General features: G+C 45.6%; 1 protein-coding gene and 1 non-coding gene across 2 annotated transcripts in view; both read right to left on the bottom strand.

Annotated features, from left to right (window-relative positions):
• Positions 1-12,253, bottom strand: part of C17H3orf20 (chromosome 17 C3orf20 homolog) — a 66,133-nt gene that overhangs the window by 37,919 nt on the left and 15,961 nt on the right. The window contains exons 6-8 of the mRNA XM_064496207.1: positions 5,903-6,038; positions 4,619-4,903; positions 85-237 (exon numbers count right to left, since the gene is read on the bottom strand). Of these exons, the coding sequence (XP_064352277.1) occupies positions 85-237; positions 4,619-4,903; positions 5,903-6,038 (574 nt within the window). The remainder of the gene's footprint in view (positions 1-84; positions 238-4,618; positions 4,904-5,902; positions 6,039-12,253) is intronic.
• On the bottom strand, positions 10,747-10,820 carry TRNAV-AAC (transfer RNA valine (anticodon AAC)). Its single transcript has one exon. It is a non-coding gene; the product is annotated as a tRNA-Val (tRNA).

Here is a 12,253-nt window from a genome sequence, read left to right as displayed (position 1 = left end):
GAGCCCCTACTTTCCACCTCAGCGCCCCCACCCTGTCACCCCTAGAGACACTTCCACGGGGCCAAGATCCCCCAGCCCACTCACCGGGACTTCAGGTTGTAGTGAACGCAGCCCTGGCCTTCAGCATTGAACATGGCCAGGAAGGAGAAGCTGGGCGTGTCGTTAAAGAGGCAGGTGATGGCTCTCCCTCTGCAGCACGTGGGGATCTGACACATGGCGATGTTCCCGGACGGATAGCTGGCAGGATGGGTAAGCAGAACTAACAGAAAATTCTCCAGGCTCTGCGCTCAGGTGCCTTGTGGAAAGCAAGTCTGCACATCCAAGTGTTTTAGCTGTTTGGTGCATCATTCCCAGCCTTCAAGACCCTCCCTGCACTTTGTACAGGTAGCAACTTCAAAAGCCCATCCATCTGTGGTCAATTTATTTTCAACAACGGCGCCGAGACCATTCAATGGGGGAAAGAATACTCTCTTCAACAAATAGTGCTGGGACAACTGGGTACCACATGCGAAAGAATGAAGCCAGAACCTTGTCTCACATACCGTGTGCAAAAATCAACTCAGAAATGGATCAGAGATCTAAATGTAAGAGGCATAACTATAAAATTCTTAGAAGAAAACATAGGGGTAAGCAGTAGTTTGTCAGACATGAAGCCCAAAACACAAGGAACAAATAAAAAAATAGAAAAATTGGACTTCATCAAAATTTAAAACTTTTGTACATCAAAGGATGCTAACATGAGTGTGAAAAGACACCTCACAGTATAGGACAAAACCCTGCAAATCATGTGTCTGATAAGGGCCTAGTATTCACGGTGTATAAAGAACCCTAACAACTCAGCAAGAAGAAGACAAACGACGGGCAAAGGACTTGAATACACATTTCTACAAAGAAGATTCACAGAGATGACACATGATGTTCCAGGTCATTAGCTATTAGGACAGTGCAAGTCAAAACCATGACAAGATGGTCCCTTCACACCCACAACAATGGCTGGAATTAAAAAACTGGAAAACATCAAGTATGGTCAAGGATGTGGAGACACTGCAGCCCTCGCCGACTGCTGGGGGAACGCAGAACGGCGCGGCCACTGGGGGAACCATTTTGGAGGTTCCCCAGTAAGTTAAACACAGAATTCTCATCTGGCCCAGTAACTCCACTCTCAGGTAGAGACCCAAAAGAACCAAAAACAACGTGCAAATAAGGACTTCTACAGGGATGCTCACGGCAGCATTATTCACAACAGCCAAACGACGGGAACAACCTAATGCCCATAAATGAAAGGACAGATTTTAAAAGCGGCATGTCCATACAATAGAATATTAGCCAGCCACAAAAAGGAAGGAAATTCTGACACGTGAGACAACGTGTACGAATTCTGAACACACTAAGTGAAAGAAGCCAGGCACAAAAGGCCACGTGTCGTAAGAGCCCACTTATACGAGATGTCCCAAACAGGCAAATCCACGGAGACAGAAGGCAGCCTGGGAGCTGCCAGGGAGGGCCGGGTTAGGGGGAATGAAAGTGGGTGTAGGGTTTCCTTTTTGGGGTGAAAAAACGTTCCAGAGCTCAATAAAGCTGTTGGTTGTACAACGCCGTAAATGTTTTAAATGCCACTAAACTGTACACATTAAAAGCATTAACTTTACGTCCTATGAATTTCACCCCAATCAAAAAACAAAAGGAATGAACTACTGATGCATATACTGCAACACTGGAAGAAACTTGAAAACATTCTGCTCAGTGAAAGCAGCCAGAAACACAAGGCCGCACATGGTATGTGATTCCACGTCTATGAAACGTCTGTGAGAGGCGAAGGCAGAGACAGAAAGCAGGTGAGCAGAGGCCAGGGACTGGGGGGACAGGAAGTGGGGAGTGACCGCTTCAGAGGTACGGGTCTTCTTCTGGGGTGATGAAAAAGTGCTGGAAACCAGGCAGTGGTGATGGCTGTACAGCACTGTGAACGCACCAAATGCCACAGAACCGCACACTTCAATATGCTTGAAACGGAGACTGTGACGTGCATTTTACCGCATCTATAAAGACATGCAGCTCACACAGTGGTTCTGAGTGCTCAGCAAAGCCCTAAAGGGACAGTGCTGAGCACAGTAAGGGGCAGGGGGGATTACAGCTTGCTTTCAATACGATGAGTTTGTACCTTTGCATGAAAAGAGGCCTTGAAGGAAGTCTGAGGGCAGAATCGATGACTGAGGGGAGAGAGCCAAGGAGATGCAGATGCCAAGCGCCCAAATGAAAGGAACGTTGGGCCAGTTCCGGGGTCTGACACCGGCCAGTGCAGACCTGCCAGGGCTGGGAGCTCTCTGGCATTCCTGGGGCAGGTACATAATTTCTACCTGAGAGCGTCGCCCAGCAGTCTCCGTGAAGACAGAATAGCTGCTGGGCGCAGGGCTCTGTGGAAGCCAGGAGGGACGGAAGTGTCTCCCAAACACCATCTCTCCTCCAGAGGGGCCAACAGCTGTGCGTGTGTTTCGGCCATTTGAACACAGTAACACAGACTCTGCCCTTCAAGATCACTGTGTCCGACTTCCTCATCTTATAATAGGGAGAAGTGAGGCCCAGACAGATGGAGTGACCTGTGCAGGGTCACCAAGAACTGGGTGTAGCGTCCAGGCCCCCCAGGACTCACAAAGCAGAAATACACTAATGGCCAGGATGCGATGATCCTGGGGTCGGAGTCAAGCACACCGGCATCACGACAGCCTGCAGGCTTGGGTGGTCCCACCAGGGATTCTGAGGCAGGTGACAGAGCACGGGTCCCGGGAGGCCGGGCTGCTGCGCCCCGACGGCGCACGAGTCCACCTCGCCTGGCCCTGCGGTAGCAACCTAACTCACAGGCACGGCTCCGTGACCGGCTCAGGGGTACTCTCACCCAATTCAGTGTGCAGTCAGGAAAGGGGGGTGGGGGTCCCATGACCCCTGGAGTGGCAGCTGCTTTGGACGGAGTGTGCTGAGCACCACACTCAGGGTGCTGGAAGCCGGGCTGAGCGAGTGGGATGAATGCATTCATTTATGGTCAGAGAAACAAGGGGACTCCTTTGACAGGCACTGCAGATCTGAATTCCCAGTTCAGTGGAGAGGAGGCCAAAGGAAGCACGGGGGCCGCCCCCAGTAGACCTGCTGGGCAGCCTGAGACAGCTCAGAGGGCCACCCTCTCCTCCAGGGGTCAGGGGCCCTGCCTGCTTCGTGCTGTTTTTAGTAAAATGAGGTCCCCTCCAGTTCTCTGCAGGAGGAAATAATCCTGAAAGGCATAAAAAGGGTGCTGGCAAGAGGGCCCTCAACGGAAGTGATGAGGCCCTTGGGCCCAGGCCTGGCTCTGCCATCAAATTCCTTCCGTGACATCGAGACCCTCTGGGTCTCGGTTTCCCTGATCCTATGACGAAGGGACAGGAACGAATGGCTTAGTGTCTCTTTGCATCTCGTCCCCTTAGGCTGCAGAGCTAGGAGTGAGCACTTTGCCCTCTCTCGCCTCAGAGCCTTGCTGCCAAATGGGCTGTGCATCTGGGGTCTGGGCCGGCTCTGGAGCATGCTGGGGAGCGGGCAACAGAACCCCGCAAGGGGCACATTGGTCCAAGGTGACTTCCTGACCCACTGCTTCTCACCCGGCCTCTCCAAAGGGAGCCCTTTCTTGCCCCGTCACCACCCCCATTTGAACTCCTTTCCCTCATTTCAGAAGAAAGCAATCAAATTAAAGTTCCTCCCTCTGAGACATAAATGCTACATTCATTCCATTCCATTAATCCGTCACGCATAATACTCGATAAACATCTATGAATGAAGAAAGCACTCTGACTCCATTTGCTCTAAAACATGCGTAACTCTCAGGCTCCACCCTCCAAAGAGGAACTGCATGTTAGAAATCTTAGTTTTCCTAAGTGAAGAGTTCTGAAATCCAGGTCCACAGGCAAGCTCTGGAGGTCTGCAGACCCCTGCCATCCAGGTAACATTTTACTTGCACATGAACCAGGGCATATGTCTGGGGAGAGGGGCTACAGCTCTCCCCAGATTCTCAAAGAGAAAATGTGCCACTCGCATACCCGAGACTGGGACCCAGCTGCCCACACGCTCATGAACACAGACGTCAGCTGCAGAGCAAGCCAGGCGCAGGCCAGGCGGGGTGTTTGGGGTTCAGGTTAGACTCCAAATACATGGACCTCCTGGGCAGAGTATGCAAGAACTACAGGGCTTGACCACTGAGCCAGGGACAGAAGACGAAGACTGCCGGGGATCTAGGGCCTCCTACCCGCCTTCTCTCGGCTGGAGAGGAATCGCTCCGTGTCTTCAACCTCTTCTGGTCTGGGAGAGCCTCGAAGGCAGAGTCGGCTGCTCACCGCAGCCTGACCTGACATGCGCTCACAGACAGTGGGGTTTGCTATGTTCTGGTTGATCTGGACTGAATTTGAGGCTTGAACCTTGGAACTTCTTCCTCTGACCCTCCTGAGTCTGACCTGGACAAACTCTCACTACCCTGGAGGACCCGTCACCAGTCTTCACTGATCAACTTAAAAGCCAAAGTAAACACTCAGGCTTTTTCTTTCAAGCCCTGGAGTTCTCTGGGCTGAGCTGCTGGGAGAAAGGGCAGCAGCAAATAAAAGGATACTACACGAAGGAGGAGCCGTCGTAGAAGGAGTAGTGCAGCTTGATGGGCTTCTTGGGGCCCTTCCACTCCTGAGAGCGCCGGCCCGAGTGCAGGTGGTGGGCGGGGGGCTGCTGGGGGCTGGGGGTGGGGGTCTGAGCACCCGCGGGGTGCGGGTGCTGGGAGCTCGGGTTCTGAGCATCCCCTCTGGGGTTCGACGCTAGATGAGAGGGTATCTTGGTCCTGTAGTTGCGTAAGACCATGGGGTAGAAGACATTACTCCCCTTCCACGAGATCTTTTCAGCTTCTCTGAAGGGAAGGAGACCAACAAATCCTCCAGCTGATTGGCTACAGCCCCTCCCCAGCTCCCAAGACTCCATCCCACTTCCTGATCCCCAAGTGCCTGTCCCCACCCCAACCCCTCGTCCTCAAAGCAGTGCTTTAAGGAAGAACTGGGAGGGTCCCCATGCCCCTGTGAGACCAGCCCTGGCCTGACCTCCACCTTCTGCACCCGGGTGGGGACCCATGGGGTGGGACTGTGTGCAGAAGTGGGTGGGGGAGCTGGGGTCTTTGATCACTCCCCCAATCCTGAAGTTACAAAGGAAGAGAGCTTCCTTCCAGAATGTCACAGTAAGGGACAAACAGGGTGGCTGTCCTCTACCTATGTTCTACAGCTGAGGGTCACTCAGTGGCCTGGTAGTCCCAGAACACACATATGGCTTAGATGTGACTAGGTCTGGAATCATTTATGGCCCATGGCTTGGGCCTTTGGGGAAATGCAGGCTTGCTTCTAGGACTAGTGGGACCCACAAAATCATAAGTATCATTAATCATCCATGTCAAGGCTTTTTGTTTGTTTTGAGAGGTGTTTCTTTTTTCTTAGGAGGACATCTGACAAATTATGTTGAGAAATAAATATTCTTAGCTGTCAGGCTGTATAAACTGTGAGAAGCCACACAAAGGGGTCTCCCTGGTGAGGAGGCAAAGGGCATGGGCCCGGGGCCAGGCCCACCGAGCCGTGGGATCTCAGGCCATGCCCAACCCACCTGCTCGGGTACCCCAGATACCTCATCTGCAGAATGGGCACAAACCCACCTTCCTCGTAAGGTCACAGCACGACAGAAAAGGACTACTGAGTGGGGACGGCTGGGGACATGTGTGTGAGGGATGGCCAACACCCCACCACTGTTGCTGGGGGCGCTGGGTAGCTGACAGGCCCTGGCACCCCGCCCAGGCACATCTGAGATCCCCTCATGCCCACGGCTGTGCCCTCTTCTCTCATCTGCCCCCAGCCCTTAAGGTGCTCACATAAGGTGACACAACTCCTGCAGCTTCTCCCGGGCTTCGGGACAGGGGTCGCTGAGCTCGACAATGTCAGAGGCAGAGGGTCCTGTCCCGCGTTGTAGGGATGTGAGGCCTACTTCTTCCATGTTCTTGAATTTGCCTGCAGTTGGAGAGGAAGAGGTTGGGGAGGGGTTTTAGAAGATGGTTTCTCAAGACGTCGTGTTCACCTGGGGTGAGGGGTTGGGGTGAGCGGGAGGGCAGCATCCCCTGAGACTCAGAATAGTCAAGGGAATCGTCCACGCCTCCAGGCAGGCCACTTGTAGAACAGAGATGTCATCCTGTGAGTCAACCGAGCGTGTGTCAGGAGCACCCATGCAGAGGGATGAATCCAGTCCTGCTTCCCCAAGGGCGCCTGGCTCTGCGCAGGGAGGGCACACACGTGGCTGCCGTGGATGTGGAAGGCATTCCCTTCTGATACTTCTGACCAAAGACAAGAGTCTCAATTCCGTCTCAATGGCGTCAACACTTCTCTGATGCTGGCTTGCCCCGGCCTGCTGCAGAGGGCAGGGGGTGTCAATGGAGATTTGCGATGTTTGGGGGTTTGTGTGTGTGTTAAAATACATGTATCAAAAATTTAGCAACTTGTAATCTTAAGAGTCCAGTTCAGTGGTATTAAATTAAAAAGCAGTTGTTGTGCACCCATTGTCATCATCTATTCCCATAACTCTTCATCTTTTAAAATTACAACTCTAACAATAACTCCTCCTCACAAAGTCCTTGGCAACTGCCAATCTACTTTCTGCCTTTATGGCTTTGAATACTCTAAGTACCTTGTATAAGTGGAATCAAACAGTATTCATCTTTTTGTGACTTGGTTTGTTTCATGTAGTATATCCTCCCAAGGTTCACCCACGTTACCACATCTTGCAGAATTCCCTTCCTTTTTAAGGCTGAATCATATTCCACTGCATGTAAAGGCCACATTTTCTTTATCCATCATCTATTGATGGGCACTTGAGTTGCTTCCATGTTGTAGCTGCTGTGAATAATGCTGCTATGAACACTGTATAAATATCTCTTTGAGACTCGGTTTCTAATTCTTCAGGGTATATGCCCAGAAGTGAAGTCACTGGATTGGATGGTAATTCCATGTTTAGTTTTTGAGGAACTGCCACACTGTTTTCCACAGTAAACGTGGCTGAACCATTTACACTCCCACCAACAGTGCACAAGGTTTCCAACACTTTCACCAATACTTGCTTTCCTTTTTTTTTTTCCAGTAATAATCATCCTATTGGGGGTGAGGTAGTATCTCACTGCAGTTTTGGTTTCCATTTCCCCACTGGTTAGTGATACTGAGCATCTCGGAATGTGTTTATGGTCCACCTGTAGATCTTCTTTGGAGAAGTGTCTATTCAAGCCCTTTGCCCATTTTTGAATTTTTTTGCCCTTGAGTATTAGAAGTTCTCTACATGTTCTGGATATTAATCCCTCATCAGATATATGATTTGCAAATATTTCTGCCATTCTGTGGACTGCCTTTTTACTCTGTTGATAGTGTCTTTTATGCACAAAGTTTAAACGTTTTGATGAAGCAGAATTTGTCTATTTTTTTTCTTTCTTGACCTTTGGTGTCATATCCATGAAATCACTGCCAAATCCAACGTCATGACACTTTTGTCCTGTTTTCTTGTAAGAGTTTTATTGTTTTAGGTCTTACATTTAGGTCCTTGATCCACTTTGAGTTAATTTTTTATATGGTGTTAGGTAAGGGTCCAACTTCATCCTTTTGCATGTGGATATCCAGTTTTCCCAGCACTATTTGTTGAAAAGACTATCCTTTCCCCATTGAAAGGTCTTGGAACCCTGTCAAAAATCATTTGATCATATATGTAAAGATTTATTTCTAGGCTCTCTATTCTATTCCATTGGTCTATGTATCTGTCATTATGCCAATACCACATTGGTTTGATTACTGTAAGTTGGTAGTAAGTTTTGAAATCAAGAGGTGTGTGTCCAACAGTTCTGTTGTTTTTTTTCAAGAATGTTTTGGCTATCTGGGGGCTCCTGAAGATTCCATATGAATTTTAGGATCAGTTTTTCTATTTCTTCAAAAAACATCATTGGGATATTGATAGCAGTTGCACTGAATCTTAGACCACTCAGGTTACTATTGACATTTTAACAATATTAAAGCTTCCGATTCATGAACATGGAATGTGTTTCCATTTATTTGTGTCTTCTTTAATTTCTTTCATCAATGTTTTGTAGTTTTCATTGTACAAGTCTTTCACCTCTTTGGATCATTCCTAAGTGTTTTATTCTTTTGTTACTATTGTAAATGGAACTGTTTCCATAATTCCCTTTTCAGACTGTTCACTGTTCACGTATAGAAATGCAACTGATTTTTGTGTTGACTTTGTAGTCATTTATTAGTTCTAACAGTTTCTTTTGTGCAGAATATTTAGTGTTTTCTCCATATAAGATCATATCATCTGCAAGCAGAGATAATTTTAATTCTCTCTTTCCAATTTGGATTCTTCTATTTATTTTTCTTGCCTAATTGCTCTGGTTAGAACTTCCTGTAATACAGTGAACAGAAGTGATGAGAGTGAGCATCCTTGCTTTGTTCCTGATCTTAGAGGGAAAGCTTTCAATCTTTGACCATGGAATGTGATGTTTGCTGTGGGGTTTACACGTATGACTTCTACCATGTGAAAGTAGTTTCCTTCCATTCCTAGTTTATTGTTTTTATCGTGAAAGGGAGTTTTGTCAAATGCTTTTTCTGCATCCATTGAGACCATGTGAATTTTTCCCCTTTATATTGCTAATGTGGTGTGTATGTTGAACCATGCGTGCATTCCAGGAATAAATCCCACTTGGTGTCATGTTGTATAATACTTTTAATATGTTGCTGAATTCTGTTTGCTAATATTTTGCTAAGGATTTTTTAATCGATATTCATCAAGCATACAGGTCTGCAATTTTTCCCATGTCTTTGTCTGGCTCCAGTATCAGGGCAGTAGTGCGTTGGGAAGTGTTCCCTCTTCAATCTTAGGGAAATTTTTTAGAATGACTGGCGTTGGTTCTTCTTAAAATGTTTGGTAGAATTCATCGCTGAAGTTATCAGGTCCAGAGATTTTTCTTTTTGGGAGATTTTTTGATTATTGATTCAATATCTAACTATTTATAGATCTGTTCAAATTTTCTGTTTCTTCATGATTTAGTCTAAGTAGGTTTTGTGTTTTGGGAATCTGTCCACTTCATGTAGGTCTCCAACTTGTTGGCATATAATTGTTAATAGTACTCTCTGTTAATCCTTTTTGCTTCTGTAGAATCAGTAGTTTTTCACTTCCGATTTTAGCAATTTGAGTCTTCTTTCTTTCTAGTGCATCTAGCTAAAGATTTGTCAATTGTGTTTTTGAAGAATCTTTTCAAAGAATCAACTTCATTGATTTTTCTCTGTTGATTTTCTACTGTTTAGTTTATCTCTGCTCTAATATTTATTATTTCCTTCCTCCTCTAGCCTGGGGTTTAGTTATTCTTTTCTAGATCCTTAAGTTGTAAAGTTAGGTTGTTTACTTGAGATCTTTCCTGCCTTTTAATATAAGCATTTATAACTATAAATTTCCCCCTTAGCAGTGTTTTCACTGCATCCCATAAGTTTTGGTATGTTATGTTTTCATTTTCATTTGTCACTAGTTATTTTCTAGTTTCCCTTGTGATTTCTTCTTTGGTCCAGTGGTTGTTTAAGTGTGTGTTGTCTAATTTCCACAATTTTGTAAATGTTCCAGTTTCCCTTCTGTTATTGATTCCTAACTTCATCCCACTGTGGTTGGAGAAGATACTTTGTATGATATCTATCTCTTTTAACACACTGAGACTTAACTTTGGCCTAAAGTATGACCTATCCTAGAAAATGTCCATGTGCACTTGAGAAGAATGTGCATTCTGTTTTTGCTGTTTTGTTTGGGTTCTGCAAATGTCTGTTAGATCTAGTTGATTAATTGTGTTGTTTGACTCTTTACTTCCTTGTTTCTGCCTGTTGTTCTATCCATTATTGTGAGTGGGTTATTGATGTCTCCAACTATGATTGTAGAACTCATCCATTTCTGTCCTCAGTTTGTCAGTTTTTGCTTCATATATTTCAATGGTCTATCATTAGGTGATAAATGTTTATAATTGTTATATCTTCTTGCTGTATTGAAACTTTTATAAATATAGAATGCCTTTCTTTGTCTCTTGTAAACTTTTCTGACTTAAAGTCTATTTTATCTGAGTGTGAATCTAAGCATAGTAATAGCCACCCCTGCTCTCTTTTGGTTACTATTTGCATGAAATATCTTTTTCCATATTTTCACATTCAAACCCACTTGTGTCTTTGGATCTCAAGTGAGTCTCTTGTAGACAGCATGTAGTTGGATCATGAGTTTCTGTCCATTCTGGCAATCTGTCCTTTGATTGGAAAATTTAACCCATTTACATTTAAAGGGATGACTGACAGGGAGAGAGTGGCTTCTGTCGTTGTGTTTGTTTTCTATATGCTTTACTACAGTTTTTTGTCCTTCATAGCTTGCATTACTTTCTTCATTTCTGTTTATTTGATTTTTATAGTGAAATTTAAAAATTTCTCTCTCATTTCCTTTTCTAAATATTGTAAAGTTATTTTCTTTGTAGTTCCCATGGGGATTACACTTAACATTCTAAGGTTGTAACACTCTAATCTGAATTTTTACCATCTTAATGTCAATAAAATTACATCTTTTTACATTGCATGTCCCAAAACATAAATTAATCATTCTTTTCTTTAAAGTTTTTTTTTTGGGGGGGGGGAACATAATTAGGTTTATTTATTTATTTATTTTTAGAGGAGGTACTGGGGATTGAACCCAGGACCTCATGCATGTTAAGCATGCGCTCTACCACCTGAGCTATACTTTCCCCCTGATAATTCTTTTAAACACACTAGTCTTTCAAATCATGTAGAAAATAAGATTTGGAGTTACAAACCAAAGTTAACAGTAATACTGGATTTTACACAAATAATTTTTAAAAAATATATTAATCTCTTAAATCACATAGGAAAACAAAAAGTGCAATTACAAACGACTGTTACAGTAATACTAGCTTTTATAATTTCCCATTATTACCTTTATTGAGATCTTTATTTCTCCAGTGTCCTCGTATCTTGTCATTTCACCTTGCAAGTCTCCCTGAGTCCTTGAAGACTTTCCTGCAGTACACATTTAGTGGTCATGAACTCCCTCAGGTTTTGTCCATCAGGGAATGTCTTAATGTTGCCCTCATTTCTGAAGGACAGTTTTCCTGGATTCAGGATTCTTGGCTGACAGGTTTTTTCTTTAAGCATTTTGAATATATTGGCCCTGTGCCTTGTATCCTCCAAGTTCTGATGAGAAATCTGCTGGTGATCTTATTGAGGCTCCCTGTATGTGATGATTCACTTCTGTCTTGCTGCTTTCCAGGTTCTCTTTTTGTCTTTTGAAAGTCTGATTACATATGTCTTAGTGTGGGTTTTTTGAGTTCATCTGAGCTTCTCTGATGTTTATGTCTTTCATCAAATTTGGGAAGTTTTCAATCATCATTTCTTTAAATATTTTCTCTGCCTCTTTCGATTTCTCTTCCTCTTCTGGGACTGCCACAAGCATATGCCACTTGACGGCGTCCCACAGGTCCCTTAGGCTCTGTTCATTTCTCTTCAGTCTTTTTTCCTTCTGTTCTTCAGACTCAGTAATTCCCATTGTCCTGTCTTCAAGTGTGTTGACTTTCTTCTGCCTGCTCCAGTCCGTGGATGCCAACGTTTTGTGCTTATTTCAGTTCTTTCACAGTTACCTTCAAGGCAAGTGTTAGATGGTGTGAGGATATGATGACGTGAAATAATGGAAGTGAGCCTTGGTGGCTGAATCTCCAGAGGCATGCATTCAGGTCCTGCTTGCTTCTGAGCCTCTGCTGCCCACCTGGCTGGAGCCACATGATCTCCCTTGGCACATGCGGCTCGGCCTCACCTTGGTCTCAATAATAAACCATGGCTTCAGGGCCAGGGGTATTGCTTACGCTCCAAGTCAGCCCGGAAGGCCTCAGAATGGCGTCTTCCTAACTGTCAGCCAAGCCTTGGGGCTTCTGGCTGGTGCTTGGGTACCATCTCTGGAATCTGCCACCTTGAGTGGTTCCTGGTCCCTTCCCTGATGTCTCCTGCCACCAGAGACTTGGCCCTGGGGCCCAGTCACCTGCTGGGTGACCTCCTGGAACACCTGCTGGCCTGAGCATCCATTTCTGGCCTGCTCCTGGCTGCTTTGGGTCCCCAGGTGTGACCACCAGGAACCACTGCTGACAGGCTTCTCTCAGTTCTCTTCCTGT

This window comes from Camelus dromedarius, chromosome 17 (genome assembly GCF_036321535.1).
Source record: "Camelus dromedarius isolate mCamDro1 chromosome 17, mCamDro1.pat, whole genome shotgun sequence".
In the NCBI taxonomy this organism is placed as follows: Eukaryota; Metazoa; Chordata; class Mammalia; order Artiodactyla; family Camelidae; genus Camelus; species Camelus dromedarius.
Note: the sequence above shows the minus strand (reverse complement) of the source record. Positions and strands in the feature narration are given on the sequence as shown.